The 25,590-nt window shown below is 38.3% G+C and overlaps 4 protein-coding genes and 2 long non-coding RNA genes across 7 annotated transcripts; 4 read left to right on the top strand and 2 right to left on the bottom strand.

Moving 5' to 3' along the window:
* The first annotated feature begins 2,480 nt into the window (after positions 1–2,480).
* Positions 2,481–10,751, top strand: LOC100742610. The gene is made up of 4 exons (XM_003494574.4): positions 2,481–7,676; positions 7,774–8,006; positions 8,095–8,846; positions 9,547–10,751. Exons 1-4 carry the CDS (start codon positions 7,031–7,033, stop codon positions 9,683–9,685), a joined length of 1,770 nt encoding a protein of 589 aa, XP_003494622.1. The 5' UTR covers positions 2,481–7,030; the 3' UTR covers positions 9,686–10,751.
* An 806-nt stretch (positions 10,752–11,557) lies between these two features.
* On the top strand, positions 11,558–12,551 carry LOC100742489. The gene is made up of 3 exons (XM_003494573.3): positions 11,558–11,688; positions 11,820–12,181; positions 12,259–12,551. The coding sequence occupies exons 1-3, from the start codon at positions 11,585–11,587 to the stop codon at positions 12,537–12,539; spliced, it is 747 nt and encodes a 248-aa protein (XP_003494621.1). The 5' UTR covers positions 11,558–11,584; the 3' UTR covers positions 12,540–12,551.
* On the bottom strand, positions 11,577–19,236 carry LOC117152482. Its single transcript, XR_004462870.1, has 4 exons — positions 19,133–19,236; positions 12,052–12,517; positions 11,875–11,998; positions 11,577–11,668 (listed from the first exon to the last, which is right to left on the bottom strand). It is a non-coding gene; the product is annotated as an uncharacterized LOC117152482 (long non-coding RNA).
* Positions 14,626–15,764, top strand: LOC100742362. Its single transcript, XM_003494572.4, has 2 exons — positions 14,626–14,884; positions 15,113–15,764. Exons 1-2 carry the CDS (start codon positions 14,684–14,686, stop codon positions 15,659–15,661), a joined length of 750 nt encoding a protein of 249 aa, XP_003494620.1. The 5' UTR covers positions 14,626–14,683; the 3' UTR covers positions 15,662–15,764.
* On the top strand, positions 18,115–20,532 carry LOC100742240. The gene is made up of 2 exons (XM_003494571.4): positions 18,115–19,009; positions 19,141–20,532. Exons 1-2 carry the CDS (start codon positions 18,454–18,456, stop codon positions 19,407–19,409), a joined length of 825 nt encoding a protein of 274 aa, XP_003494619.1. The 5' UTR covers positions 18,115–18,453; the 3' UTR covers positions 19,410–20,532.
* Positions 20,533–22,340: 1,808 nt separating this feature from the next.
* Positions 22,341–25,509, bottom strand: LOC117152483. Of its 2 annotated transcripts, none has more exons than XR_004462872.1 (4): positions 24,759–25,509; positions 23,285–24,577; positions 22,873–22,943; positions 22,341–22,471 (listed from the first exon to the last, which is right to left on the bottom strand). It is a non-coding gene; the product is annotated as an uncharacterized LOC117152483 (long non-coding RNA). The 2 variants fall into 2 exon arrangements; XR_004462871.1 differs by having other exon boundaries at positions 22,877–22,943.
* Between the last annotated feature and the right edge of the window lie 81 nt (positions 25,510–25,590).

The raw sequence follows: 25,590 nt of genomic DNA, 5'->3' as shown, positions 1-25,590 counted from the left end.
GCCGCAGCTTCGGAAGGCGGTTTATAACAAGCAATCTTGGGAAAACAGGATATGCAACAGAATCGAAAGATTCGTCCCTTAAAACAGAACAACTTGTATCAAGGACAGACTCAATTGCCTATCAGAATTATGGACATCCTTCTGTTATTGCCAATATTACATACTTGAACTGGAACTCCAGCAATACCGTGGAACCACAGAAATACCAATATTTGACTAACAACGTCGCTAATGTGGTAAACAGTGATAAAATGGAATCATCATCGCGCTCAGAATCCGATAATTACGACATTGAAACGTATCAGGTTGATGATTCGATAGGTGATTCGAGAGACTATGTGACAGATTCAAAGCCAAACTATTTGGACAATAGTGGTCATGTCACTTCGACAAATCAGGTAGCGAGCAATCATGATACGAGTGTAATGCATTCGGTATATAATGACGAATGGCAACCCACGGAGGAAAAGTTCTCAACAAATTTGAGCAGAATTTGAGAAAGTGAGGAGTTCGAATATTGAAAATTCTTCTGTATGGTGAATGTAATATAATCCTAGAGAAATTGTCAATTTAAATGTATCGTTTGGAAATAAATTTAATATTGAAAGTTTAGTATTTTGTCTGTGAAAGTGGCTTGAAACCAATAAATAATTTCATGTGTAAGCGACCGTGATTTCAAACTCGGTATCACTGGTCGCAAGGCGGTGGCGCAATCTTTCGAACAATTGACTAAGGCTCTTCACAGGTGAGAGTTCTACCTGTTCTCGCTAGGTGTAGCATTGAAGCAAAGAGGAAGCATAAATGCAGGTGAGATACAAGATAGACTTATCGTTCCATGTACGTTTCAAAACTCTAGAGCACTTTTAGCACTTTAATGATTGAACAATTTCTAACGTTACCAATACCACATAAATTTCACATTTTTAAATAAGTTTTGCGAAATGTTTGATCTTACGGTCGTTATAAGAAATGAACAAGAGAAGAAGCTTTGAGGGAAACCACCTACCTACATAAATATCTAAATATGATAATAAGAAATCAAGAAGATATCTGCCTACATATATGGTAAAAAAGTGCTATGGTTCTCAGCTGATCTCTGAATAGATTTTATCTTTTGTCTGTGACTACAGGATAGCGCGGTATCGACTGAGTAAGATGTTACAAGTTGAAGAACACTGTCACTAGGTGTCCAAAGCCATCGGCCGACTTCCACTATGAAATTCAGAATAGTTCAAATAATATGTATATAATAATAATATTTACAGTATAGCTGGGTCTACAAAATGCGTACAATGTGCGAGTTATCTTCAGAAAGTCGTACACCTTTTAACTTATTTGTGATGATGCAGCGATGTCTTCTAAGACTGTATAATTGATAATCATTAAACTTTTTTCTACGTTCCTTTCTTCCTTCTCCAGTGGTTCGTAATCATAAGGAAGTGGAATTTACGATCCAGTATCAGGTCTGTTTATAATTTATAGGCATCTTTCTTAGCGCGAAATCTGGATTACTCGTTCAACGATCTTAAATTGCAAAATTATCAAGGAAACTTTTTAAAATCTCCCTCCATTTAATCTATTCAATTTTCTTTTTCTGTTCTATTTAATCCTTCTCTATCGAAATATCGCGTTTATTGCATCAAATTCTATGCAAATCGCGATTTTATATTACATGTCTGATGTTTACATTAGATATTTTATATTAGATGATAGTAGTATGCAGCGTGCGAATCTCAAATTAGCTACCATCTAGGTAACCCACATGGAACGAGTACCTTGAGCAACGTAACAGATCGATGATTCCATAATGTACACAACCGGTACGCATAGAAATGACTCGTACACACATTAATTGAGCGATAACTGTACGTCGCGGAATTGAACCGCACATCGAAATACGTGTCTCGATACTGTACATAAGAATGTGCTGACGAGCTCGTCTTAGAATCGACCCTGCACAATAACTGACCCACATTGGTCCACGAGTTTAGCCACTTTATACTCATAACACGTAGCATTTTTGGAGACAACGCGATCTGATTTGAAAGGTATAACGGATTTTTCAGCTACGACGCTTGACGATTTCAACTGCTTCTTTGTCGTCAATAACTTCAAAGAAACGTTCTTCTCTCGTAGAAAGATTCAAATATTTCGGAACTATTACGAATACAAATGAATTTTAATTTAATCGGAGTGTTAGGTTGTTCTCCACAAAGATCACTTCGAATTATTAAGTTACATTAATTCTACAAACTATCTTCATTTAAGCTTGAAGTTTAAAGCTTCATTTAAACTTTCATCGATAATTCAAACGATAATTCAAACACACATACTCAGTAACGTAAATACAGAAAGTACTGAACTCTCAATTCAGAGATTTAGACGATAAAAACGTCTATAGTAAGTGATAAGATAAGTAAAGTGAAGGATTTAATTATTTAATGGAGAGAGTATTAAGTCATCGATCGACAAGAGAATAACAGAAACCAAAGAATTGGAAAATCGGTGAAAGTTACAGTGTAGGAGTCCAGACGGGACTGCTACCACGCCAGAAATAGGTAGAACGTGTCACGCCAAGAGTTCGCGGATCGGTTCACTTTCCTACGCGCGCAGCACGTGTCTCGCGATGAATCTTTGCCCGATCCTTCGTTGACGTAACAGAAATTACCCGCACGAAGAAGCAACCTGAGAGTAAAATGAACACAAATGTGAAACGATTTTATTGTGATCTAGTCATTTCCCGTGACGGCATAAATCGCGGATGATAGATTAAAGAGTACAGAAATTGTATCTGTTTTCACATGTACACGATGTTTGTATGTTTCAACGCACATGGTGATGATTCCGATGAATCCTGGTAAAAGCCTCGTTTTATATTTTACTCTTCTTCCGTATTACAAATGTATGTCATGTCCCGTTCATTTTTTCTCAGTACACAAACTTTCTTGACCTTCTATTTCGGTGAAGGTCTTTATTAATTACTTTGAATACGCTATTAACGTTACGCAAGCTTCAATGGAAACGATTATAGTTCACCGACTTAGTCGTTTGTTCCTGTATACGGGGTGTTAAACATAAAGTATCGAATGGCTTCATGCTATTTTTTATTCCATAAAATTAATAATCAAATATACAGATGGCAATTTTTGGACTTTCGTAAGTCAATCTTGCCTATACATATAGAAACATAAATTATAAATTTAGGATTCTCGACAGCATACATGTTTCTGAATTCTTAAATTCACCATTTCGACATTCCTCCCACCGTTTTTACGATTCCGATATTAATCATCCCGTGTTATTTCAAATATTCGAAGCCATCACAGAACATGATTAATAATACGTATTAAACTCTCGATCTTAATTTTCGATTGTGTACGTGACGTCGAACAGGAGTGCCATGCACGCACGAAATTTTTCTGTCCACCCAATATATGTAACGTGTCCCAGTTGCTTGGTTCACTTCAAGCACATGCAAACCAGTTCCGATGCACCGTGTCTGTGCAAATACTTTCAGCCGGCCGACGCGACGCGGCCTGCGTTTCTCACTTGAGAACGCGTACAGGCTTACGATTCGAAACAGCTTGCGCGATTCGCGCGTTTTGGGGAATTTCCTATCGTACATGGCGACACAGTTCTTTCAGCCTACTTCGACACTTGAGTTTCTCTTTTTTGTTTACCCGCCACATCTAGTCGTTTTTCAAGTCCATCCATGTCTGTCTAACCCCTATTTATTATCGGTTCTTAGAATCTCATGAAATCGTTAATGAAATTTACATAAAACAAGCAACCAGAAAATTCCAATCTAATTGAGTTCTGTTGATTCATATCTCCCTAGGAATTGTAGTAAAAAAAGATTTCATTCTCCGATTTCCGTAGATACCAGCAGATACCAGCTTTCATTTATTCAACAACATAAATAACTTGATAGTTTCCAATGTGTTTCAGTTTACGTTTTAGTCTACTATCGGGTTTGATATATTAATTCATAATGCTGCTGGCATTATGTTTGATTTCGTCCATTTTTTATTATGCCTGATGTTTTGTATCAATATTTCAATAGAGGTAGAAGTGAGCAAAATTTGATAAAATGAACAAGTTCGTAATCTGAGCAATGGCGATCGGAGGGTTAAAGCGATCCACTGTTATGAATATCCTCCTGACTAATTAGATGGTAGAGTGTGTACGATGTGAAACCACTGTTAAGGAATTCTACGCATTGGTACTAATATCTAGGCTGGTTGAAACGTACCCGTTCTTCCTCCATGAGTATCGAGGGCCGCAGGAAAAAAAGAGGCAGAAGTCGCGCGTACGAGCGTTCGTTTCCGTGAATGCCGTGTACGCTCTACAAGATCGCTTTTCGGCGGTCATTGAGCGACCAAGCCGGTCGTCGCTCAACCTACCTACCTACCGGCCAGATCAATAGTAGGTCAATGGAATTCATTCGGCCGGACCACGTTCGCCAGTATTGACCCACCCGATCCTCCTTACGATCTTGGAACCCAACATAACCAAGCAAGGTGGAATAACGTTACTCGACACGTCATGTGTTTCGTAGCAAGATGTATAGATTGTATAAGGTACTTCAGATAGTTCTCAGGATGTAACATTTTTCTGAGTTCAAGCGGAAGTAATAAATGATGTAAATGAGGTGTAATAGTAGTAGTAATCAGTTTCTATAATGTTGATTGATTTTGTATTGAAGTTTCTTTCTCTTCACTGTAAATTAATTGATATTGAACATTTTACGTAAGAAGAATAAGGTTTAAAAGAAGAATTGGAGGAAGTAGAGTACCAGTGAAATTGCCCTCTTTCACAGCCACATTCTGTAACTATGCATAACTCACTTACTTCTATAATTATCCGTAATCTAGAAGGTGTTTCAAGCGTGCTGTGAAATATGTTGTTGCTACGTTTCCGGTTTCCCGTTTCAAGGTCGCATTTTCCTAGCCGAGAAGAAACGACACTGAAATCATTTTTCCTTGACAAAAACATTGATCGATGAAAATTGTGCCTGTAGCCACGCGATGATACGCTTATCGACCGTTCTTCTCGAATGTAGGTTGTCGAAGTGACGCTGGAGTCGTCGATCCCGATAATGGGAACACCTTCACCAACAATCTATTAGTGAAAACTCCGGTGTGGAGCCTGGCTGAGAATTCGTAACAGTGTGATGTCCATGATAGAGCTATTACATTCATCAACAAGAACTAAAGAATTATTATTTGCAGATGAAGTTTGTAGATAACTCCAGAATGATGTAACGAATTTATTCTAACAAGTAGAACAACTAACAACACTTGTTCCTTTGCAAAAGCTTACTAAAAATATAATCACGATTAATTAAAGGAGAAACGCAATGCAATTAAAGTATCCTCCAAGTACATTACGACGCTATTTAAACGAAAAATATGAACACAGCGACAGACACTGATTGGAAAGACTCGGCGATCATCTTGGATTTTGCTCCAGATCGCTGTGTAATAATTACTTCCTCTTCCCAACCGAGTCAAATCTCTAATTTTGCTGCGATCTTCCACGATAATTAACCTCGATATGAAAAGTAACGAACAGATAGTATTACTTAATATTCCACACAGTGGACTTTTTCATTTAGCGCTTCGTTTTTCACGGAACGCTCTGAATTTCACTCTCGCGTTCCACTTTTTTACTTTTGTCTTATGTTTTGCATTTATTCGAATATACAGTGACTCTTTGGTAGCCGATTACGACCGCAAGAAGCAATCCTAGACGTCCCGCGGCTATAATCGAGAGATAATCGAAACGGGATCACTTGCGAACTCGCACCAGACCGGTCTGATGGCACATAAACAGCAATCTGCAACGGTCCAATGATTTGCAGTTTCTGTTGAATCCATAGAAGAAGTTTAACGAGAAACGACGACATTTGTCGCAAGTTTGCGAATTCTTTTTGTCTGTCACGACAGTTACAATGGATACTTGTTAACGGTTTAATATGTTACATAGAAAATTGTTTATCTAGTACCGTTGCAGTAGCTTTTTAACTTCTAAAGTAATTGTTAGGCTCGAGTCCTCTCAGATACAACAATAAAACGAGTTAATAATATCTAGCGCTATTCATAATCCTGCCATTAAATGCAAGTAAGCTTTAAGTTAATGCTTAATGAGTTTATATACCCGTAATATTCATAATAGCAGCAACAAACTGAATCACAGAGGTTCCAGTGCTTGGTATAACTTGTAATTTTCATATCAGCGTCGAGTGCCGTCGCACGTGACCAAAATGCCTCGGTGACCATAATGCGATTCACGCGGTTTAACTCGACTGAAAACGTTGCGAAGAGAAGTTGACAGGTTTCCCAGCCGCTTTCACCGTGCGCATTGCCAAGGAGCTTGGATTGACGGTGCATACAAAGTCCGAAATCTTCGTCAACGCCTTTTAACACGCGCGCGCGTGTAGCTGGACGCGTGGCCGGTTGCAGTCGGAGAGGAGACGATAATGACCTTCCACGGAGCGGCCGTAGACGGAGTAGGAGGGTCTTTGACACACTTGACGCTCAGGTGAATTGTAACCGAGAACCGAGAAGCTTGTGGTTAGTTTTGAGCGGGAGATCGAACGGAACGCGTCTCGCGAGAAGGAACGGAGAAGGCGAACAAGTTGGGCGAAGATGATGTGACATGCCGGCTAAATGACACGGACATGTCGAACGAATCGATAAACAATTTACGATGCGACTGGATTGTTTGAAATCGAAGGAAGGAATCGCCGATCCCTAAAACGTTTGAAGGAGGTGTGATCCATTCAGATTGATATCGAGGTCGTGATCATTGGAGGGGGCAACGGAAGTGATAAAAGGTGCACGTGGATAGGGTAATATCGGTGTGACGAAATCAAAAGTGTATTAATCGTCGTTCTGATTTCTGGTCTATACACGCTTCAACTATCTATATCTTTGATTGTGCTAAATCTTGTTCAATCAGATACAAGTGAAGTTCTATTTAAATATTTAAAAAATACTTATCCGGTGAAATCTAGTCTTCGTCAAGGATGCATTTAAGATCCGTGATCGTGATCGTATATTTGTGCGTGGTGCATGCAAACTGCCAGTTTTTCGATGTTAAGAATTTGAAGAATTACGCAAAGATATTTAACTTCAGTGGTTTGTCGCTAAACCAGACTGAGAATGAATTGTGGAAAGGATTGATCAGGGACTGTGATCGATCCGTAACGTTCTCCTGCATACAGAAAAATGCTTACACATACCTAGACAATGTTTTCGTGGAGAGAGACAATATCACAGTGTTTGAGGGTTTGACTATGACGAAAAATAATTTGGATTATGGAACGTGTCGCAGGAAGAGTGATCAAGATGATTCCATGGATGAGAATCTGGTGGAAAGGTCCAGTAAGGATAATTGCGATGAAGAGGAAAGTGAAGAGGAGAAGGGAGAGGAAAGAGGTCGACAGTTCGGCGAGGAGCAGTCACCTTTGGAGGAAGTGACTAACGCGCTGCGGAAGAGGGCGATGAAATTTCTCGCGACCAGGGATTATCAGATTCAATTACCCGATTTTTTCTTCGAAGGAGCCACGATTCGAATAAGTCCTCGTGAGATTGATGAAAATGGCGCTTTGGTTAGAGTAGACTTCGGTCAGCAAGGCCTAGAAAGCCAAGGAAGAATCTTCAAGAAAATTAGTACGATGAATAATTATTTAATTTGTGATAATACATATCAATATCTTCCTAGCGAGTTAAACATTCTGAAGGATTTAATCGACCCTTCCTATTTCAGGAAAATTTATACAGAACAAGCTGATGACAAGCTTGTTAGCCCTGTTGCTCATCATCAAGCTGATCAAATTGAAGTTCATGTTCGTGATACCGTTCCTGTTCGGCGTCGGCACAGCGAAGAAGCTCTTCCTCAAATTGTTACTTTTCTTTATCCCAGCATTTGCGCACGTTTTTAAGCTATGCTCGAGCTACTATTCTGCGCACAGTACAAAGTATCACCACCATCATCATCAGGTGATTATTACATCATTCTAACGACACTTTGATGTCAATAAGGGCTGATCTCTCAAATATTACCATTAATATTCCATTACTATTCCAGGTAGCGCATCATCATCACCACGTACCAGTTCCAGTACCAGTTCCAACTTACTACAACCATCACCATCACGACGATGAATTCGATGGCTACGATTATGCTCATCCTCATATTCAATATCGAAAAGACATCGAGGAATTGAAGGAATGGGGCATCGAACCTTACGAAGAGCCTTACGAAGTTCAAACCGAGCCTGTAGGAGCTGGCACGGTGCCAGCTCGACCTCCACCAGGAGTGCTGCCGGCGCCATTCCCAGCGCCCACTTACTCTGGAACGTATGGTATTCCTCAGTATGCGCCAAACGCGCAGCCAATAGCTTCTCCGTATTTAGAAAAACGTCCACTGACATCTGCTCATAATCTGGCCTACTCAGCATACGTTGATAATAATCGTAGAACAGTTGTTCAACCAGCTTCGCCAACTGTCGTCAATGTCCCTTTAAATCCTGCAAATCTGCCGTCAACGATGTTGCCAACTGCGACAAATATAAAGAATTCGTACATTGCGTTTGGACAGCAAAATGCGAGACAAGTTTCGGCGAAGAGCAGTCAGATAGATTCGAAAGCAACAGTGGTTACGCAACGATCAGGATACGACGATGAATATTATGGACCGATAATTAACAGACTTGAAGATATATTTAAGCAACTTAGATTCGTCGAAGAAAGTTGCAAAGAGAGGCTCGTGTGCAGTATGTACAAGAATCCGGCTGTGTATACGCCGCACAGCAACCTCGTTTCGAACGAACTGTCCAGGTAAGAGCAAAAGATGAATCGTACGGTCAACTAAATCCATCGTTCGTTATTATTATCCGAAGGAAGCTGATTTAATTTATGATCGTACTGGAAAGCGTGGAAAAGAGAACGAATTTAGTAGTTTCGTCTACCGGTAGACAAATACGAAGAATAGCTTCCACTACCGTTGGAGTTCTTCTAAAACTAATTTCTTTTAATCTATAAATTATGCAAAAATTCGATCGTTGTCGTATCGATCATCGTGCTATTAATTATTCATTCACCTGTGTACCACGTTCGAATTCGATCACTTCGGGCGTCAATCATAAAGAGAAAGGTGGCCACTGCTCCGAATCGCTCGAATCGGAACGTTGAATCACGTTCCATGCGGATTCGACTCTTTTTCTTCTTACGCTCTTTCCGTTGACTGTTCTCTGACAACAATAAACGCGGCTCACAAAAGAATCATTAGTTCCAGCAGGAAGTAATGCAATCTCTTGGCAAATTCTTCCGTAGTTCGTTTATTAAAGAGAAATTATCTTGTTAGCGAACCTAGAGCCGCTAAATGGCGAAAGTATCACGCGTGTCGACTAGATGCAAGCGTTGGTAAGGAAAACAGGGTCAGGGTTTATGTTATAACATGATTATCGACCGATTTCGATACGAAAAGGTGTCAGGAGTACATTAACAACTTGATTTTAATTTTTCTTTTCTATTTCAGAGATCCACAGGAGTTGAAACGTACGGGGACCGAAAGCTCGTCCAGCAAGAAGTTCCACAGATATTTCAACGCGGCTAGATTGGGTCAAGATGGTGGAGATTGCTTGAGAATGTATCCATGTCACATAAATACCGAATAAACTCGGTGTGAATTTTTGTTACTAAGTAATGAAGAATTGTCGTGGGGACAAGAACATATGTTGAAGTCACCAACTTCTGGCATCACATCGCCACGCGTTGAAGTCTCCGACATGGGTACGACTGGTGGGTCTGTTCCGCTAGGCGTTATCAAGACGGCCACGGACACGGCTGTAGGCTATTAGTTAGTGTCAAGGCCATGAATTGATTATTTGGGTAGAGAATGTCAGATAATTTTACGTCCAATTTATTAAAGTATTCTATGATACTTTTGAATAAGGACACTTTTTGTAATATGTAAAAGTACTTCGATTGTTCCTTGTGAAGCTTAGTGCTTGCAGTCATGGAAGCGTTACGTGGAATTTGTGATGGGACGAATACTAAATCGAGAAGAAACGAGCTTTCTATTCGATTTCATTAAATACTTTCTATTAGGAATGTAAATACAAGATCTTTTTGGAGTTTTTGTTACGAAGTGTTTCTTAAGCACTTGTTCAATCTTCGGTACTATCTGAAGCAGAATGAAATTTTCTGATGAAATGTCAAACTTCGTTCTTTTGACACTTTGTCAGAAAAGTAACAGAAATGTAACTCTTAGATAACAATCCTCGATCATGCACTGGATTGTGTGATTATGATAGTTTCACGTTTCTCCAAGTACTACTGCTCAATAGTAGATTTTCTTACATATTTTATGCAATTAAAAATATTTTCTCTGTGACATTTTACCCAGTACGATATCGTTGTGTAGTCACAAGAAAGTGGTAATTTATGTATGTGTAATTTATAAATAATTTAATTCAAATGTAAGTCGATACATTACGATATACGTGCGAATGGATCGAATACGGGAATCTTAATACTACATCCAATGATTTATTTATTTTTAGAAATGATTATTTATTATTACCTTCTCGGGTGCCATACCCAACTATTATTTATTGTACGCGTTAACAACTAGGTTATGTATAGTCTGTAAGTTATGTATTGTACAAAGATAAACTAATACTTCGATTACACTACCTCGAAGTTGTAACGTATATTATTGTTTCGTTCGTAATAAATGATGTAAAAAGAACAACTACTATTGTATCATACTTTATATTACCAAAACCAGTATAATATAATGCAATGCTTATCGAAACCTCGGTCGATGTTATAAATTTATTATTTGCTAAGCATTCCACGAACACATTTCTATCATAATTATTAGAAGAATGAAATGACAAACTCATTTAATTAATATATCGACAGTCATCTATCTTTCACTATGCAGAGCTGAAATTCTACTACGGTAAGATCAATTTACGCTCGTGATTCGTACCTTATTTAAGAAAACAAACACTGCGCCACCCATTCACACGAATCTTACGCAAGCGCGAGCCAAATCCTCGTATAAAATTACTTTCTACCAGTTTCCACTAGCCCTCATTACTCTTCACACATAAACAGTTTTTACTTTCATCTATTCTCCTCTCACGATCGACCCTCGTACAATTTCACTTCGTCGTCGTTAGTTTTCCTTTGCTCGAAGTAGCTATCACGCTGTGCCTTCTTTTCTAAACGCTGTCTTCCCGAATCGTCTATAATCGTGTTATTTCGCGAGCGACACGACTGCTAGAAACGAAAAATTTCCTCTATATAGTTTCGGGTCATATGTGGAGCTAAAATGGGCCGGAAATAGTGAATGTCGAAACCAAAATCGTCCCATAGGGAAAGGATGCGGAGCCGTGAAAACATCGGCACCCTAGATAATGAGGCTTTCTTCTTTCTTTTCAGCCGGGCACACGTCCCTGATCAAAATTCATCGGCCGTGCGTGGCTTCCATCGACTATAAAACCGCGTCGTCTTCATTCGAGTCGGCATTCGGTGCTTAGACTCGCAAATCGGTGGGTACCGTCATGAAGTTCACAACGATCGTCTCGTCTGTCGCCCTTCTGGCCGCCCTCACCGCTGCGCAGAGGATTGAAACAACAGCTGACGCTCTTCAAAACATTTATTACAGGTGAGCTCAAAGATGAAAACAAAAAATTTATTCATTAAAAAAATGAAGTTATTGCAATATATTTTAAAAGTAACAAAGATAATAAAATTATGCTCTGGATTTAGCGATCAATAATCAATTTCATCTTACAGATGCATCGACAACGAGTCCATGTTATCATGCGTGAAACCCAAAGTCCTGGCCTACCTTAGCCAAGCTGTGAAAGAAGACAGACTAGCCATTACGGACGACTTAGCAATAGTTAAATCTCGAAACATGGCCGAAGAAAGCAATGAAGAATACTACCCTCCGCAGTACGACTCAGTAGATCCTGCAAGGAAAGAACTTCTTAGGTCTTTGATGTTGGAGAAACTAGACGCGTACCTGTCGAGTCACCAGCTGGAGGCTAAGCTGCCTGAGGCTATCGTTGGCTCCAATATTGTACCGAGAGCCTTAGTGGATACCATGCCCAGAAGCTTGACTGTTCCTTTGTCTGACTCCTCAAACGGTCAAGGTAACAAAATTTGTTTTATAAAGAGGAAGAAATAAAATACAACTGACCTGATACACTTATCTGGATAATATTTATAGGCCGTGGATTCGTTAAGAAGGTTATGATTCCGTTCCTGCTGGGTCTGAAGTTCAAAGCTACCGCTCTGGTGCCGCTCGCTCTTGCCTTGATTGCTCTGAAGACCTGGAAAGCTCTCACCCTGGGTCTCCTCTCGATGGTGCTCAGTGGAGCGATGATGATCTTCAAGCTGACGAAACCCAAGGTCGCCTACGAAGTCGTGCACTACGGACACCCACCAGTAGAGCACCCACCACACTGGGAAACGGCAGCTCATGGTCCCTATAGGGGGTACAGAAAATAAGCTGACGAAGAACCTCAATTTCCTCCCCCTAGAATCGTTCTATTTATTATTTATTAAAGCGCGACTCTGACTTATTTATAAATAAAATTTCTTACATGGTCTCATCATATCTTGTCTCCATCTGTCATTCTCACCCTAATCATCAAAGAAAAAGAGAAATGGGCGAATTTGATCACTTTCCTTTTTTTCATTTGCCTACGCGATGAGAATCGATCAAAGTGGGTATTTAATGACCGAGAAAGTGGAAAAAGTTACTTTGGCATTCAGTGGTCGTTCAGGTAGAGCCGCTGGAAATCGAGTATCGTGGGAGTAATTAAATCGATCAACTCGAACAGCAAAGTCTGAGATCGTTCATGACATAGTAAAAGTAGATATTGTTCTTGTCAAAATCGATGTATGAAGCTAACTAGAATTAATTCTTCATTTCCGTTCTAAATAGTTCCGCGAATTTCAGAGTGCAATTTCATTACAATAAACCCGTGTTCCATGATTCCATATCGACCACGGCTCTGCGTGGACAGGAAGCCAAAAGGGAACGTAAACGGGGAAAATACAGGTCGTGAGCGTGGAAATTCACGAAGGAAAAATTAGAGTGTTCGAAGAGTCGGAAAGGTGACATCGATGGCACTACAACGTCCTGAATGCTTATGCAAACTCGACCCAAAATTCCAATTACCGGTTCATTGTTACGAGCAGAAGGAAGTCGGCAAGGCGGACAAAAGTGTCTTGTCACAACCCCACGCGCACATTCTCGCACGAGAAACTCGCACGCAACGCGCATCTCTAATGTGATTAGAACAACTCCTTTATCAAATCTGATAGTACACGTGGTTTAACTGAAACATTAAAGAGTAAAATGTACGCATTAATCTTCATTAAACTTCATTAAACATCATAATCCAAATAAATCAAATAAATATACTTCTAAAAAGCTAGTTTCAGAAAATAAACGAAGCGAAGGAAATTTATGTCTATAAATATTATTCGTAGATCCCATTTTTTATTATATTTAAGATATTTCGTGAATTTTATAAATTGTAATAAAATTGGAAACTTTATAAGGTTATTCTATATGAAATAAAGATTAATATGTAATAAAATGAAAATTGTATCGTTCAGGTATGCCTAATTTTCAAAGATTGATTCAAAGGGTAGATATCTTGTCGTCATTCGAAACGGGATGGGGAGCACTCAAGTGTTGATGAAACAGACGTGTGGAAAGTACCGTGTTCGTGGTATGAATGAACGATCGATTCAATGCCAATGTTACGGTGGCATTGGTGCCAAGGATGAAGGGTCTTCTGTTCTTACTGGCTTGCGCACGCCACTTCCGCTTTGCTAGCTAAAACGATGCTGTATGATAGCAGGCCAAATATTCGAAAGTTTCGCCCAGCTTAATGCGTGAGTGGATTTTTTTATGAATACATGATCGAGGTTAATGAAATGATAGATATTTTGATCAATTTGGTATGAATGTCAAACGAACCCTCAATTCTGACATAGAGTAATATCAACTGTACAACTTCTACGTCAATAGCAGAAATTTTAAAAACTAATCATAGATATAATACTTATTAACCGAAACCGCAATATGGTAAAGTTACCTTTCTCATGTCTTATTTTCCATTTCAACCCTAAGATATAAATACCAAATGTAATTTATACTAAATCAATATTAAACTTGATCTCACAATCGAGAGTAGATTACAAAATAGTGCACAAAACACGTACAGCTAATAGTTAACAAAATTCTTCCTGGTGGGAATCAACGTAACACTTGCCGTTATCGTGTAGCATAATCGCGTGTCTTTAACGTAGCACGCGACCCTCTTGACAGATATCGGTCGCGGCGAAGCTTTCTTTCGGCTTTGCTGATCTTGCACAATCCCATATTCCCGTCACGATCACCTCGAGGCCTCGATAATCGAACACCATACTGAACGAAAAGAAAATTCGTGGCCGGATGAAAGTGGGGGCGTCGTGTATGTCGGATGCTCCGCTACGCGACGAACGTCCGACGATTCGACGACGGGGGCTCCGTATAAATAGCCTGATGCCCAACCCATTGGCATCAGTCGTCGTGCAATCGTCCTCAAGACTTTCTTCAGGGTACCACGAGTTCTCGTCTCCATATTAGGAAAATCATGAAGCTGTTTGTGTTGTGCGCCATGTTGGCCCTGGCGGCCGCTCAACCCGCGAAGAACGACCTCTGGAAGGGTAGTGGTATAGACCAGATGGTTGATCAGACGAAAATCGAGTGCTCTCAAAAGAACGACGAGGTTTCCTGCATGAAATTCAAGGTCTTAAATCTCCTGGACCAGATCTTCCGCAAAGACAGCTTCAAGGCAAGTGTCTGCTAACTCGTTCCAACCAGGTTATACAAGCAATCATCTTTCCATTCTCGCTTTACTTTTATCACCTTATCCACAACCAGTTACCACAGTGGTTGTGACCCAATCACTTTTACGGTTTGGTAGTTTTAGAGAGTGAAATGGCGTTGCATGATTCCGTTTAACCTGGTTTGAACCCAATGTTCACGAAAGTAGATTCACTTTCTTCTTTGTCGGTCGCAGGTCTCTGAAACCGTGGAGGTGACTCGCAACTCGTACCCCGTCGAAGAAGTCTCGGCTCGCAGCGAGGGCTCTTTCCTGGACAATGTGCAGACCTACCTGACCTCTCACGACGTGACCTTTAAGCTGCCTATGGACTCGTCCGTGAAGGTGAGCGCCAGGGACATTGACGACGATCAGCTCACCTTCAACGTCAAGTTTGGCCAAGGTCGTGCCGTCGAAGAGGCTCGCAAGTCCAAGTTGAAGAAGGTCGTCATCCCCATCCTGGTGTTCGTCTTGCTCAAGGCCATGACTCTCATCCCCCTAGCCATCGGTGTCCTTGGTCTTAAAGCCTGGAACGCTCTTCAACTTTCATTCTTCAGCTTCATCGTCTCCGTCGGTATGGCGATCTTCCAGCTGTGCAAGAAAATTGCCGCTGACGGTCATGCAGCTCCATTGACCGCTCACGGACCATGGGAGTACCAAGCTCAATATAGATCCTTCCAAGACGACGAACAGCCATTGGCGTCGTTCGCGCAAAACCTCGCGTATTCTGGACACGCGCAATCGTAAAACACTCACCCGTACATCTTGTTTACTGTCGCGACTTTTGTAAAATACCTGTCTTCCACCTTTCCTCTATACTCTTTATTTAATAAATTATTATTGCAAATTACTCAGCCTGTTTGACTTTCTCTTTATATAGACTCCTATACTGCAATAATAACTTCATAATCCTTATGAAGTATGTACTTAATGTGTATAAGTAGTGGATAATAACAGGATGAAATCTGTTAGAGAACATTATTTATAAGGATTGAAAGGAGTATTTCAGATTAAAATTAGCAATCTGAGTCTGAAGTAAAAGTGATAGAAAGTTCTTCATAATAAATGTTAATCTGCGAAATAAGTCACAGAAGATGATAATCTAGATTATCGTTGTAATAATATGTAGCCTTAGGTTTTGATCACGTTACAATGATGTCTTTGTAGGATCTAATATAACCGTGTTACAATAAGAATGTACCTGTTATTACTATCATTATCCTAATAGCCCTGGAACCCAATCTTGAGAACAAAAAGACATCGACGAAGATTCAAAACGATTCATTAAATGATATTATTAAATGGCCCCGTGTCTCATCTAACACGCAAGAAATCAGATCTTCGTTCACGGTAATGCGTGAAACTATTTCAAGCAACGTTTATCGCATCATGAACGTAAATGGCCCATTAACGGTGTAGCTTATTTCATAGCTCAACGGCATGAATGGCGATGGAACTTCTCCCCTGTAATTGATACGATCCATCCTTGTCGACAATTAATTATAAAAACACGATAAAAAATTATTGTTAAGTAGAATCAGACGCAGTCCGGTTTTGCAAGAAGATTATGCCCGACAATAATCAGACGCAGCTATTACTTCGCTTGTCTTGGAAATCATCGCTTTGTTCCGCACATGTGTTCCTATAAAATGGAAATCCAGTTTCGTCTTTGCAGCGACCTTCCAGCACCTTGTGCTTTCCTTTTTCTTTAAACCTTAAACATCATTTATTCGAAACTACACTTTCCGATTATGTCGTTATCGTAGTAGATGATATGCAATTATCACACTGAAGTGCAACATTTCACTCAACGATTTACAGCATTTTAAAGTCATACACATTTCTTGCAGGTCACTAAAGCGTCGATTTTTTAATCATCTTAGGAGTAACAGTTGATATTTTATAATTGAAGCTTTAAATCGGACTCAATAGTCTAACGTATCTCTTGTAAGTAAATCTCGTACGCACAGTTGAAATTATAAGGTTCCATCTTTACGTCATTTGAAATATCGAATTTTTTAACTGATACATAAAATTTAGCTTAATTGTGAAATATGCAAAAATTTTCACATATGCAAAACTTCCCTAAAAAATATAGTCACTCTCATTAATATTCGGACATTCTTTAAAACAGAATATCTTTTTTAAAATTGGACTACACGACGAGTTTCTTTTTTTTTTGAAAGATCAGTTAGAAGAATTAATTTACTAGATGTGGAAAAAATTCTAAGGAAATTGCAGTTTGTCAGAATTTTGAAAAACGTAGCGGAAGTCACTTCCTTCATTCTTTTAATGAAAATTTAAATACGTTTGTAAATTCATGTAAGTTATATATGTGTACAATATATCATCAAAATCTGTAAACGTTGCTATGAGCTACAAACAGTTAAGGCTAGGGAAAATCGCAGTTTTTCATAACTTTCGACCTATAATTGTAATAAAAAGTCTTAAAATTGTTAGTCTCTTTCGGTGCCTGCCGCTTGTTTCTGTCAATCAATCGATCTCGATGAAATTTTTAATACGTATGCAACTGACAAAAATCTACGAAACGCATTGTTTGAATTTTTAGTACAGACTAAGATAAAAAACATTGTAAAGAATGTATTGTACTATTTCTCTTCCTTTTTTTCCAGTTCTGGCTAATTGCAGCTTTTTCAAAATCTTTCCTACACGACATTTAATAAACTGATTCTTCTAAGTTCTTAAAAAAACTCAAGTCATTTAGTCCAATATTTAAAAAGTTATACCGTTTTAAAGAGCTCGAATATTAATGAAAATAATTGTACAAATAAATAATAATATAACCAGATCGGTTCACTTTATGAAATGCCCTATAACAGTAATACCAACGACTTATTGAAATAGCACAATCTATTAAAACCCAGCAAACATTCCATCGATCCATATATGATCGTGTCAAACGATCAAAAATCGTCGGTGGAAACTAAAACGTTCCCGTTCACCGGCCATCTGTCGACGTACAACGAGAACGGTTATTCGTTGTCCAAAGTGTGTGTTCTTTACAGATCATAGAAGGCATAGAGATCGCGTGCTTGCGAGTGGGGCGTTAGAAACGACATCCAAGTTGAGGAGAGCACGAATCGATGGTGAACGCGGGACAAGTTCCGTTTCCCGTGTGGCGAGGCGTCGCGCATGCCATCGTGTACGCGATACGCGACGCTACATACGTATACGCGGTCGTAAACGCGTCGGGACGCGTGCACGCACGTACTTAAGGAGGAGAGAGAGAGGGGTGTAGAGGAGAAGCCGCTCTATGTGCCAGTGAAATTTGAATAATTTTCCTTCGATCGTCAATTCCCGGCATGCGCGACCGAATAACATAGATTCACAGGGGGCAAATTAAATAAAAGGGGCGGGCCACTCCTCTGCCAGTCGCAGTTCGATCGGCGATCGCTCGCTCGCACTCATACGGGTGGACGATCGATCGTTTCGCGTTTTGTTCGAGAAACAAAGTGTAGAAGTTGTGCAGCGAAGACCACTTTGGGATAACTAATTCCAGGGATAATCAAAGGATCAACATGAGGATTTTCGTAGCGACAGTAGCAGTTGTGTTGATGGCAGGAAGCTGCCTGGCCAGTCAAGATTTCCTCTCCAAGTCTCTCAACGAGTGCATCGCCGCGGACTCTTGGATGTCTTGCTTGAAGCAAGAGGTGCTTGGATATTTAGATGGAAAACTCGGGACTAGCACGGAAGCTAGGTCGTTGGATACAGTGGACGAAGCTATCGTTGCGAGGACTTTCAAGTACCTGAAGAGCTTTGACTATGGAATCGATTTACCCTTCGTGGATGCTAGTCTCAAGTACAGACCCAGCAGAAGTTTGGCTGATTTGGATATCGAATTCAAAGGAAACGAAGTTGCGACCAGTCAAGCTAGAGGAATGTTAAAGAAGAAGCTGCTGTTGCCATTCCTGTTGTTGTTGAAACTAAAATTGAAGGCTTTGATGCCTATCTTCGTTGCTATCATTGGTTTGAAAGCATTGAAGGCTCTAGTGCTCTCGAAACTCGCGATCCTCTTAGTCGTTGGATTCATCGCTGTGCAGTTCTTTAAGAAGGGTGGAATGATGATGCCAATGGGTATGTATTGCGATTATAATCAGATAAATTCCATTAGGTATCGAGAAAACCGACATTTTATTCAATATCATTACAATGCGAACAACAATTTTCGACGAAAAAGATGAGAACACCGAAACTTACTGTTGCAGGAATGTCGATGGAACCAGCTGCGTCACCGGCGTACGGAGCTCCACCTATGCCCTCGACCACGTCGAGCTACGATCCAGCGAACACATGGGACGGAAATGGACCGTATTCCCGCGTCTGGACGCCGACCAACGGTGTGGAAGCTCAGAATCTCGCATACTCCTATTACTCGCCAGGCAGCGGACTCGCCAGGAATTCGTATTCTTCTTCCTCGTCCTCCTCGGCCTCCTCGTCGTCGATCAATTCCGGTAGCTCATCAGGAAACTATTAGATCGCGGTTACAAAAATGCGTCGATTGCCATCGGCGCCATGATTCATTCTATGATTAACTCATATTCTTAACGACGGATCGATCGTACGATCGAGAGACCAAAGAGACGCACGCCAAATAACCACCAGAACCACAATGGATGATCGTCGATCGATGCTAGTTTGTGCTATACGACCGATCGATCGAAGATTGTCGATCATTCTGCCACACAGAGCGGAAGAAAAGTTCTATTATCTCGTCGTGCGAACAATCAAATTATTTATGACTCTTTTGAGATCAAAGTTGATAAATTAGAAATTGATAGTTTAGAGACGGGAGAATGGAACATTAGGACCGTTCGTTCAACAACACGTGTACGCGGTAAAAGGTAATTGATTCGGTAAGAAATTGATAGGATAAAGAGACGAGCACCTGGCTCGATTGACGACGAGTCGAAGAGGTCGAATTTCGAGACTGGCTTAAGAGTTTTTCATTTTTTAACAATCGCCAGGACGTTGTTGTATTTTATTTATTACTCGCGCGACACGATTATTTATTATCCCCTCGCATTTGTTAATAAAGACATGTGAATAACAAAGTATGATTTCCTATTTTTTACACACTTTTCCTTAGCGAATAATTGTATTCATTGAAATTTTGTTCCAAGAAAAGGATTAATAAAATTTCGTGTATGTGACGTGCAGACAAATGTGCTTTCTCCTTTAATTAAAGTTAAATAATTCTGATCGCGTAGGGAGTATAAGCGCCAGAAAGTGCCATACTCCATAAATTACTGTAAGGCAGGTAATCTTAAAAGACATACGTTCTTCCCAGTCTTTGTCATTTTTAATAAATTTTTCCCAAATTGATATGAATAAACATTTTTATTTGTTAAAGTCTGGTGAAGGAGATACAAAAAACACAGTATGAATATTGGAATAACAAATACTTATAAACATTAACGAGATAAAACCGAAAGTTTTCACGAAAAAAATTATTCGATTTCATATAAAAAAGAAATAGTTGATTATAATTTCCAAATATTAATTAATTTCGTATCTTCAAACAGAGTGTGTAAATCTACTGACCAGTACTATGTACATAGCTGCGTTTCGAAATCATATATACAGTGTATTCGGCTACAGATGTCAAAAAATTTAAGAGGTGATTCTTGAAGCCGAAATAAACCATGAATCAAGAAGACGAAAATCAACAATAACATGATAGCCTTTTCGGCTTTGTTTCTTAGTTATTGACAATTAAAAATCGGCCAAAAATATCCCTGCATGTGAGCAAACCTCCTTACACGAACAAAAGAAGGTCAGCCTAAGCAGCGGGGTAGACAGTGTAATCATCAAACCGAACGACACATGGGCGGTAGCTTACCTTGTACAAATCATAAAGAAGAAGAACACAATATTCAAAAACGTAGACAATTCCGCGCGACGTTTTGCGAAAGAAATGGTAGATTGAACATTAAATCTATTTACTCATGGAAATTCATAAAAGCGTACCTTCCGATCGCGAATTTCCACAGCAACACACTCGCTCCACGGTTCTCACACAAACGCTCGGGCGCAAAGGTCCTACACTAAAGAGGACGTCCCGGGACGCCTCCGATACCCGAGCTTAACACACATGCACACTCTAAGGTATGTACCGTTTTCCTGAAATCGACTGACGAAGGTTAATGACCATTGCGTAAAACGTGATAAAACACGTTTGAGGAAATGATATCGTTAAAATAAATGTAAGTAAACTTGGAGTTATAATTGTAATTTGCGACTATATTAAAAGCGTGGTTACACTTAATCGCGTGGATGATATTATCAGAAATTGTAATTGTATCGAGACGTAAATTGAATCGATATATGTCTCGACATTTTTAATAGTTTAAGTTGTAGTGAATGAAAAAAAACGACGCAATTCCATAGCCTAACCACACACACATACACACACAATGTGGGAAATACGTCGCGCACGATACACTAACAACACATCGTTAGTCACTGAGAAATTATTACATTACTTAATTCTAGATCATCGTGCCCAATGTCTCTCTCCCATTCAAGTAGCACCTGGGCACGTGAATGAGATCTTGACAATGGGCACGGAAAGGGTTAAACCTGAAAATCCTGATCTAGACAGATCATTAGTTTGTGTAATTTTTATTTAACGGACTAACGTTCTTTGATTTTATATTTTACTACTTTGTATCTGATTAAATTTACTCTATTAATTTAATAGTAATCAAGTAACTCTACTTTATTAATTTAATATATCAGAACAAAACTTTAATATTGCAAAAAAGGTAGCGTTAATTGAAAAAGACTGTGACTCGATCAAATGGAATAATTGACTCCAAATATATTACTAAGAAAGAAATAATCTCAGGCGATCTCTTTATCAAAGCATATACTCGAAAGTGCAGAAGCAGTGTTCAAAATTATTGCTTTGATTAAAAAATCGGTCTGTCGCGAAGTGTCTTCTTGGGCGTAAAATTTCATACATTCTTGTACTGGAAAAAATGAATTTTAACTTATATTTTAAATTCCAGCCAAAGTAAAATAAACGAACGTGACTTAATATTCATTGCTTAAGATCAAGTATATTTATGTCATACAGGTATATTCGTGTAGATATTTGCTATTTGCAAATATTCATACGGAATGTTAACATGCATATTTATAAATAACACGAATATATTCTCAAGTGTATATATTTAAACTAATTATTAAAAGACTAATTATTATAATCGCGCTGTGTAAGAAGGCATATCCTAAACTAATAAATTAAAAAAAAAAGAATGTTACTACTCACGGGTATAAGAAATACCCGCGGTCACTATGTTCGCAACAAAATTCTACGTAATACAACCGGTCACCCGTGCCGATTCGGACCTTTCATCCTACGACATGATTGAGTGACCGGAGGAACAAAAATGCATGCGACTCACCGTTCGATACGGAGAAACAAAGGACGTACCATGGATGCTGCGGTATCCCAGCGAATATCATCAGGGAGACTAACATCAGTCAGGAACCGTTGAAAGGCCAATGGTGGAAATGGAGGTTGCGAAAAATCTGTTACAAAACAAAACACGATGAGTGATTGCTGACTATTAGAAAAGTTGGAGAAAGTTATTAATTATTTATAATAATTAGAAAGTTTATTAATTTTAGTAACTTTAGTAATAATAATGATTGAAATTCTAATAAACTTTGATAAGTGTAAAAACTTAAACTCTAATATGAAAGTTTAAAATTTAAAAATTAATCTAATGAATCTAATGATTTTTTAAATATGTTAGTTATTTGTTTCATAATTCGGTATTAAGACTTTAACACTTATATTATTTTAATAAAAGAATAACCTCAGAAGATCCTAACCTCTCAAATTACAATCAAATTGTATTTCTTAATTGATAGTGATCAAAGAAAAATATACAGAATAGACAGAATTGAAGTACGATATGTAAAAATACTTACTTCTTGGCTTTTGAGTCACTGTTAGAACATTCCAAAAAAAGATGAAGAAGTCGAAGCAGTGGTATGTCTATAACAAAACATAAGATATCATTAATATTGTTAATACATAATAACAAACTTGGAACTTTAGCAATAATAAGGACTGAAATTCTAATAAACTTCAATAAGTAGTGTAAATTGAAATTCTAATATAAAAGTTTGAAATCAAAAAATTGAGAATTCACTGACTTTTGATGCGTGTCAGACAGTTTTATTGTAATTGAATGTTAACACTTTAAGACAATTTCAATTAAAAAATACCTTTATAGCTTTTTAAATTATCGATCATTTTTATTCTGTAATTAACAATAATTGAAACAAAATACAAAAAACTGAGCAAAGTGAAGTACAATATATAAAACTACTTACATTCTTGAGCTCCTGGATAGGCTTTATCTTCTTAAGAGATGCAATGATTCTAATACCGAAAACGAATGTTCAAAAAAAAAAAAAAAAGAAAAAAAGAGTATATATATAAAGACTCTAATATAGCGTACAAATTTCTTTTTTAAAATTTTATTACTTTCGTGTGTGATTATTCGATTGAATTTCATCAAAACTATCATGATTTGGAAGTATTAAAAAATACTTTTGCATAGCAAACACTGACTCTGCAAACCGCATTGTGCTCGGTCCCAAATATTCTCTAAAAATAAAATTGTGTAATGGCGGACTGAGGAGGGGGTGTAAACGAAGCGAATATCGTTTCGGTATCTTTCTTCTTTTTTCTATCGAACGTTTATTTAGAAAATACTGCTATTCTTTGTACACCTAAAAAATTGTTATTAAGAATTTGGAATACGTATGAAAAATATTATTTGAAAATTATAAGATATTTTTCGATATTGAACAAATGTTTACAAATACCGTGAATGTAATGCAATCATTTACAAGAATTATACTGTAAATGTTCGTTACTAGAATATGAAATATACACTGCACTACGATACTGTAGTCGCGTGTTATAAATATTCGGAAATATTTGCAAGAATCCAAAAGTTCACAACTAAATATAATTAAAGAATACTACAGAAATGCGCACGAAACTTTGCTTTGAAGTGTTTGAGTTTACTAGCGCGCCACCTCTATGAAAAAGATATAAGCTACGAATTTGCAAGTATATGACGTTAACTGTAGCAAATTCACATAATATACCAAAATAATTTTAATTCGATATGTGAATGTTACAATGCCTATCAAAATAAGTTAAAGCTATTTTTATTAAGATTTCTATGTTTTAAACTGTCTACAAGAAGCTATCGTTAAATTATCAAGAATTCTATATCGCAAATTACATTGAAACAGTAAAATAATTCGTTACAAATTCGTTTGAAACAGGAGAATGATTTCATATGTTCGAACTAGAACAATGATTTATTTAATCGTATTTACTTTCATCTTAGTATTCCAAGTAATTACGAAATTATCCATTATGAAATATATATCAAATATGTTATAAAGTAAATATAAATTGAATATCAAATGTTACCCATGCTCGTATAACAAGGCAATAGAATTGTTCATACACAGCTGTCTTGGTTAAAATAAATTAAACACTACTAAATTTCCATGAAAATTCATCGGATTCATCATTAATTGTCGTTGCGTCCACATATTAATATTCCAGTTACTTCTATATTATCCCTGCTATCGATCAATAACCTGCACAAAGAATAACTACAAGTTAAAACAAATGTATAAATAATTAAAATGTGTATTAATCAAACGATATTAATAACGAGATATAGACGATGGTAAAAGATATAATAATGAATAGTACAAAACATAGTAATAATAACAATAAAGAACCGACACCACCAATAGGTTAGAATACGTTACAAACCTGACACAACGCGATCCACGTTATCGGTACGAAATCAGACGACTGAATGATTTCTTGTACCATAGTTTCGCTGTGCATCTTCCAAAGTGACGGGGGAAGGGGAGGGGACGCTCGAGCCGGTGACACAATCAGGAACACAGTTAACGATCTACAAAAAAAATATAAACATCAACAAAAACATTCATCTTCTACGCAGCGCTTACACGAATCTTTCCAAATATCAAACGAAGCATGTATAGATGCAATGTTTACATCCTACACAACGATCACATCGAACTTTATAAACATAGTACAATAATTCGTAGCCCTACTGGCAGCATTCGGTATCAAAGACACATTTGTCTAAATTGGAACGAGAAAAAGAAGATAAAGCTACTGGCACTGTATATACAATTTCGTGTCCTGCGAAAGGAACAAGAAACGAGTTGTATTAAACTGTTTTAAACATTCTATTTTCGCGACATTAAACTTTTGGAAATATCGAAAAATTTTAAACTCCGATATGCTTGAAATTTCACTTCAAAGTATGCAGGAAGAAACGACAGAGAAACCACGATCGATCAGAGAATAAAATAATAATCGCGGCGCGAATAAACGAGTTCGCTATTTTTCAAAAGAATCAATGGACCCACGTGTCACACTCCCGTGCACAAAATAATCGCAAGATGCAGTGGAAAAGAAGAATACATTTTTATATTTCGTTTCAAGTCAGATAAGTATCATTGTACGAAATGGAATTACGATGGACTTGACATAGTCAGGACATATCCCGTGGTTTCCTACGATGTAGTCCAGTCTAGATCATCCAAAATTCTTTTGGCGGCATTTGGAG

The sequence above is a fragment of the Bombus impatiens genome, unplaced genomic scaffold, assembly GCF_000188095.3.
Source record: "Bombus impatiens unplaced genomic scaffold, BIMP_2.2 scf_2850, whole genome shotgun sequence".
Taxonomy (NCBI): domain Eukaryota; kingdom Metazoa; phylum Arthropoda; class Insecta; order Hymenoptera; family Apidae; genus Bombus; species Bombus impatiens.
This window is presented reverse-complemented; position numbering and strand designations above follow the sequence as displayed.

Bases quoted from the DNA above. Each gene is read 5' to 3' on its own strand.
- LOC100742610 (XM_003494574.4), top strand. From the start codon at position 7,031: ATGCATTTAAGATCCGTGATCGTGATCGTATATTTGTGCGTGGTGCAT. The intron at 7,677-7,773 runs GTACGATGAATA...TTCCTATTTCAG, and splicing joins AAGAATCTTCAAGAAAATTA to GAAAATTTATACAGAACAAG. The intron at 8,847-9,546 runs GTAAGAGCAAAA...TTTCTATTTCAG, and splicing joins GTTTCGAACGAACTGTCCAG to AGATCCACAGGAGTTGAAAC.
- LOC100742489 (XM_003494573.3), top strand. From the start codon at position 11,585: ATGAAGTTCACAACGATCGTCTCGTCTGTCGCCCTTCTGGCCGCCCTC. The intron at 11,689-11,819 runs GTGAGCTCAAAG...TTCATCTTACAG, and splicing joins CTTCAAAACATTTATTACAG to ATGCATCGACAACGAGTCCA. The intron at 12,182-12,258 runs GTAACAAAATTT...TAATATTTATAG, and splicing joins TGACTCCTCAAACGGTCAAG to GCCGTGGATTCGTTAAGAAG.
- LOC100742362 (XM_003494572.4), top strand. From the start codon at position 14,684: ATGAAGCTGTTTGTGTTGTGCGCCATGTTGGCCCTGGCGGCCGCTCAA. The intron at 14,885-15,112 runs GCAAGTGTCTGC...TGTCGGTCGCAG, and splicing joins TCCGCAAAGACAGCTTCAAG to GTCTCTGAAACCGTGGAGGT.
- LOC100742240 (XM_003494571.4), top strand. From the start codon at position 18,454: ATGAGGATTTTCGTAGCGACAGTAGCAGTTGTGTTGATGGCAGGAAGC. The intron at 19,010-19,140 runs GTATGTATTGCG...TTACTGTTGCAG, and splicing joins TGGAATGATGATGCCAATGG to GAATGTCGATGGAACCAGCT.